The sequence below is a fragment of the Cebus imitator genome, unplaced genomic scaffold (assembly GCF_001604975.1).
Source record: "Cebus imitator isolate Cc_AM_T3 unplaced genomic scaffold, Cebus_imitator-1.0 Scaffold396, whole genome shotgun sequence".
Classification (NCBI taxonomy): Eukaryota; Metazoa; Chordata; class Mammalia; order Primates; family Cebidae; genus Cebus; species Cebus imitator.
Genome location: NW_016107711.1, coordinates 1,972,878 through 1,979,437, shown reverse-complemented (window position 1 = coordinate 1,979,437; position 6,560 = coordinate 1,972,878). Strand labels below are relative to the sequence as shown.

General features: G+C 36.9%; 1 protein-coding gene across 6 annotated transcripts in view; it reads right to left on the bottom strand.

Moving 5' to 3' along the window:
• PLEKHA1 (pleckstrin homology domain containing A1) overlaps window positions 1–6,560 on the bottom strand; it is a 60,459-nt gene that overhangs the window by 38,255 nt on the left and 15,644 nt on the right. For 5 of the 6 annotated variants that reach the window (XM_017508635.2, XM_017508636.2, XM_017508633.2 and 2 more), the window contains exon 2: window positions 2,964–3,124. In XM_017508635.2, the coding sequence (XP_017364124.1) occupies window positions 2,964–3,104 (141 nt within the window). In that variant the 5' untranslated portion in view covers window positions 3,105–3,124. Of the gene's footprint in view, window positions 1–2,963; window positions 3,125–6,560 lie in introns of those variants that run through there. The other variant, XM_037731404.1, reaches the window with a different exon arrangement.

Genomic DNA, 6,560 nt, shown 5'->3' with positions numbered 1-6,560 from the left:
AAAAAAAAAAAAAAAGAAAAAAAGGAAAACAGGCCGTTTGTTGATTATGAGTTCCTAAACTCATTTTGCCAAATGCTTTTTTAAATCTCTTCAGATGCACTCTCTCGTACAGCTACTTAATTATTCCATTCTCCATCATTACCAACCTCCTTGACAAAGCACAGAAGGCCCCAAAGTGATCCCTATCAAACAACAGAATGAATTTTTAAACCAGTGGGTAGTGGTAAATGAAGCAGTGGTCAGAGGAAAAAGTGGCTCCCTAATAACAGATGAATCAAACTAATTTTCATTCTTTACCAAGGTTATTATGAGCTGGATAACCATGTTACTGTACTTTGACATAAGCAACCAGGTCGAACATACAAAGTTACCATTTTTTTAGTAATTCAAAATGGTTGTATATTAGCAATTTCATATGGTTCAATCTAATTGCTTTATGTCAAGGTGCAATAACACGGTTATACTGATCACAATAACCCTGGTAAAGAAAGAAAATAATATAATAATCTTAGCAAGACATTTTACTAAAGTTTTCATGAGTAGGTATGTCTTGATTATTACATTTAAAAGTGACACAAAGTTGGTACTAATGGCTAATACACTGGCTGGCAGAGTCAAGATTTCCTAAGTTGGAAAGAAGATACAAAATTAATAAGAACTGAAAAAGATTTGAAATTCTGCACTTAAAAAAATTGGCACTATGTCCAGAAAAGCCAATGCATTAATTCCAACATAGAGATCTAGCTTTTAAAAGTTCATGTGGATAAGACCTAGCTGAGTGCAAACCTAACAAATACTCCCCCCGCTATAGCCAAAATGATCTAGTCTCCAAATACGTCACAGACTCTCTTGCTTTAATCTCTGTCCACACTATTCTTTGAGCACCGGAATACTCACTTTTCCATCCTTAGTCATTATATCCAAACTTCTAAGTCAATTTCAAATGTTACCACTTCCATGAAGACTTCAACTCCTATTAGCTGTATAACCTTTCTCTGAATTCCAAGTTCATGTCTTATTCAGAGTAGTAAATATATTCTATTTTGTACTTAACTCCTTTTAGTTCTGTTAAATGGGTAGTACTGATAAAGGAAGAGTGATAAGAAGAATCCATTATGTAGGAACACAGAAAAATAATCAAGGAGTTTCTAGTAAAATTCAGGAGAAACCATACATATGTCAACCAAACCGTGTGGAGAGAGAGAAAAATCAGGGAGAGACAACAGGCAGAACTGTGCAATGGCTCATATGGGTGAGGAGAGTTCCCTTACAACTCAAATTCTACATAAACATAAACACGAGTATATCTGTATCTTGTCGAATCTAAAATCAGTATATAGTGAAGAATACTGCACTAGTTATCAAGAGACCTAGTTCTTGCTCTGTGAAACAGGGCAGAACCTTATATAAGTCTCTGCTCTTCCCCGGACTTTCCATTCCTCACCCACAGAAGAAGCCTACTGGACAAAAATTAGCTTCGAAGTCTGCTAGAGATTCATCCCTTGCTTTGCACATACTTCCCTGCAACATACAGCCCCATTTTTAACTTTTACAACCATTTTTATTTGAAGGTAAAAAGTTCCAAAAGGCTGGGTGCAGGGGCTTATGCCTGTAGAACTTTGGGAGGCCGAAATGGGAGGATCAACTGAGGTCAGGATTTCAAGACCAGCCTGGCCAACATGGCAAAACCCTGTCTCCACTACAAATACAAAAAATTAGCCATGCTTCGTGGTAGTGCATGTCTGTAGCCCCAGCAACTCGGGAGGCTGAGGCATGAGAATCACTTGAACCCGGGAGGCAGAGGTTGCAATGAGCCAAAATCGTACTGCTGCACTCCAGCCTGGGTGAGACTCTCTCTCAAAAAAAAAGTTCCAAGGTAGAGAAAGTTGAAAGTTTAAAACTACTCCACAAATGATATCTAATCTCAGGCCCCTTACAGACCTTAAAACTGAGATTCTAATTCTTAAATTACAACATTTACCCCTATGTTTTGCAAGCCAGCAGTAAAATCAAAACGCATTTCAGTTCATGGATGGCATTACAATGATTGACTCAAACCTGACACTACAAAATGAAAGGACTACAAATGTGCAAGGGTATCATCTAGTTAAGTCATTTATTTATTAAAAAATAACAGTCTGACTGGGCACGGTGGCTCACGCCTGTAATCCTAGCACTTTGGGAGGCCGAGGCGGGCGGATCACAAAGTCAGAAGATCGAGATCATCCTGGCTAACATGGTGAAACCCCATCGCTACTAAAAATACAAAAAATTAGCCGGGTGTGGTGGCATGCGCCTGTAGTCCCAGCTACTTGGGGAGGCTGAGGCAGGAGAATTGCTCGAAGTGGGAGGTGGAGATTGGAGTGAGCCAAGATCAAGCCACTGGACTCCAGCCTGAGTGACAAAGCAAGACTATGTCTCAAAACACACACACACACACACACACACACACACACACTCACTCTCTCTCTCTCTCTCTCTCTCTCCCCCCTAGATACAGCATCTTAAACCTAAATTTAATCTTATGAAAGAGACCTTGGTATTAAGTCTCCTTAATGCAAGAAAATCATCTAAATCATCTATCCCTGGTCTTTATTTTAGCTATTGTTTAAAATACATGTCACAAAAAAAGTATTTCTTATTTTTGGGACAGCTTCAATTATTTTTTTCTGTGACTCAAGATCTAATTTCCTAAAATGTAATTTTCTATCAGAGAGAGCATTTCTCTCTCGAAGGAAAAATATATACAAAGGATTAATTCTTATCAAATAAACTTAGTTTTACCTTCTGAAATTCAAACAAGATGGCAGAGGTCAAGGGTGCAGAGCAGAGAGTACAGCCAGTGGAAATAAATCTAAAAATATACTGTTTAAGAAGGCAAATTCTAAAATCTGTATAGTATGTCAAATACTTAAATACAACTTTCTACGCTTTTAAAAGATAATCCTTGGAATTTTACAAACCTGTGGATTATCCATGTACCACACGAAACTATCTTCTCTGGTATCGAGTATGAAGTACCTTCGAAGAAATTTCCCACTGTTTTCATTTTCTTCAATGTCTAAAAAACCACAAATGCGATTCTGGCGATCCACATAAGGCATTTCTAAGCTTGAACATTACACTGTAAAATAAAAATATTAACAGTAAGCTCCCTACGAAACAGAACTTGCCAACATTAGGTAGGGCCAATTAAAATGAACACAACACCAACATCGGAGGCACTGGCAAAAATCACTTTTGAAATTAAGTTTATGAATAGCGGTTACTATATGTAACTATTTACTTTGATGGGGACAATGATGAGCTACTTCGCCTCAGTTGAATAATTTACCTACTTTTAGGTAAATAAAAAACCCCAGGTGAGCAAAAAAAAAAAAAAAGCTATCTAAATTTTAATTTCCTCGAGATAGTCTATCCTTTAGATTATTTTAGAATGTGTTCAAATTCACAAAACAACAACAGTTAACGTTTAGTGACCACCTACTACATGCTAGGCTCTGTGCAAGGTTCTTTTCCGTGCATTATCTCTTCTAATTTGAACAATCCTAAAGTAGGCATCATCAACCCCAGCAGATAAGGAACTTAACACAGAAGGGAAGTGACTTTCCAAAATTCCAAAACTAGTAGGCCAAGAGTCAAAGCCTGAATCCAGACTACTGCATTCTGGAGCTCTTATGCTCTACACCAGCCTCTCTCTCTAAAAACCCTGAATTGTTAAAACTAAAGTGAATCAAATTAAACTTAGTTAACACAGTGGAAAGAGAGATAAGCAGGTATGATGTGCCTCCTGGTGGAAGACACAAACATTGGTAGTTGGATATAGAGGGGATCTAAAAACCATTTTTTCTTGTTATAGAAAAAATGGTTTTTAGATCCCCTCTATAACCAACTACCAATCTACAGGAGATACAGAATACAGAGGAACATGCTAAGCTGCACTAAAAGAATTCAATCAGCAAAAGTCAGACTATAAGAAACAAAAGAGCAAGAAAAAGTTTCTTTAGCAAGTAACTTAGAAAAAAAGAGAAAGCGAGACATTATAGATTAAAATAGACTTAAAAGGTATATCATATTCTGGTCCTAAAGTACTGCAACTTTTGTTATACTGATTAAAGTTTAAAAACCATTAGGTGCCAAGCTTTGTTTCTCTAGAGACTACAGATAACGTGATTCCTTCCTGTGTGATGCTTAGTCCAAATCTGCACCAGACAGCTGTTCCTATTCTGGTACATCTATAGCTGGTACCATTGTATCTTTTGGCAGGATGAATTTACATAACTAGTGTTTTATTTAGAGGCTCAAGGTAAATTTAACTTACAGTGAAAATTCCATTACAATGCACACTGATATACTATGTATCTGCATTACTATTCCATATGCAGTCGGAGAAATTATAAAACACACCAAAAAGTTTTAAATAAAACCATCCAATAAGTTTGTGTGTTATTATTGTTCTTATATATCTAACAATTTAAAGGAAACAATTTCTTTAATAAATTTACCATAAGTTTGTTTAAAAAAAAAAGTTTACAATGTAATCAAAGCTTGAGAAATCAATATTCTATACTACAATATACTATAGGTAAAAGCTATCAACTTGCCATGAGAATAAACACAGATCAGTGGAAAAGAATTAAAAGCACAGAAACAAACCCATACATCTATAGTCAACTGATTTCAACAAGGGTGCTAATACCATTCAATGTGGGGGGAAAAAGCCTCTTCAACAAACGGTGCTAGTACAACTGGATACACACATATAGCAGAATGAAGCTGGACCCCTACCTTACACCCTATACAAAACTTAACTCAAAATGGATTAACAATCTAAGAGCTAAAACTAGAAAACTTTTAGAAGAAAATATGGAGTAAATCTTACATTTAGTATTGGCAATGAATTCTTAGATATAATACCAAAAGCATGAGTAACAACAAAAATAAGATAAACTGGACTTCATCAAAATTTAACACTTTTTTTTGCATCAAAGGAAGTCAAGAAAGTCAAAAGAAAATCCATAAGAGGAAAGAAAATATTTGCAAACTATATATCTGACAAGGGTCTAGTATCCAGAATATATAAATAACTTTTAGAATTCAAAAAGAAAAACCAGTCCAAGTTTAAAATGGGCAAATGTCTTGAAGAGCCATTTATCCAAAGAAGATAAACAGCCAACAAGAACATTAAAAGATGCTGAATATCAGTCATTAGGGAAATCCAAATAAAAACCACAATGAGATAAAACTTCACACCCACTAGAACGGCTAATTGAAGGAGAGAAAAATAAGTGTTGTCAAGGACATGGAGAAACTGGAGCCCTCCTACATTGCTGGTGGGAATGTAAAATGGAACAACAGCTGTGTAAAACCGTTTGGCAATTCTTCAAGAGTTAAACATAGAATTACCATATGACCCAGCAATTCTACTCCTAGGTACACACACACACACCTCATTTTACTGTGCCTCATTTTATTGTACTTCACAGATATTGGGGTTTTTACAAATTGAAGGTTTGTGGCAACAAACCATGGCCAGATCAGAGCTCACTGAAGCCTTGAACTACTGGGCTCAAGAAATCCTCCTGCCACAGCCTCCCGAATAGGTGGAAGGACGACATGCATGTAACACCACACCCAGCTAACTTTTTTATTTTTTTGTAAAGACAGGATCTCATTATGCTGCCCAGGCTAGTCTTGAGCTCCTGGCCTCAAGCGATCCTCTTGCCTCAGCCTCCCAAAGTGCTGGGATTAAAGGCATGAGCCACCATGCCCAGCCAAGTGTCTCACTTTAAACCAAAAGCCAGAAATGATTAAGCTTAGTAAGTAAGTCATGTCAAAAGCTGAGACAGACCAAAAGTGAGGCTTCCTGCACCAAACAGCCAAGTTATGAATGCAAAGGTAAAGTTTTTGAAGGAAATTAAAAGTGCTACTTCAGTGAACACAAGAACAAGTGAAACAGCTTTATTGCTGATATGAAGAATGCTTTACTGGTCTGGACAGAACATCAAATTAGCCACAGTCTTCCCCTTAAGTCAAAACCTAACCCAAAGAAAGGCTTTCTTCAGTTATTTGAAGGCTGAGAGAGGTGAAGAAGCTGTAGGAAAAAGAGCTGGAAGCTAGCAGAAGTTGGTTCATGAGTTTTAAAGAAAGAAGCCACCTCTATAACATAAAAGTACAAGGTGAAGCAGCAAGTGCTGATGTAGAAGCTTCCACAAGTTATCCAAAAGATCCAGCTGAGATCAAGAAGGTGGCTACACTAAAGAGATTTTCAATGTATGTGAAAATCTTCTATTGGAAGACACCATCTAGGACTTTCACAGATCTAGAGATGTCAATGCCTGATTCCAAGACTTCAAAGGACAATGACTATCATTAGGGGCTAATGCAGCTGCTGACTTTAAATTGAAGTCAATGCTCACTTACCATTCTGAAAATCCTAGGGCCCTCAAGAATTATGCTAAATCTACTCTGCCTGTATTCTAAAAATGGAATAACAAAGTCTGGATGACAGCACACTTGTTTACAGCATGCTTTACTTAATTTTTTTTTTTTTTTTTTTT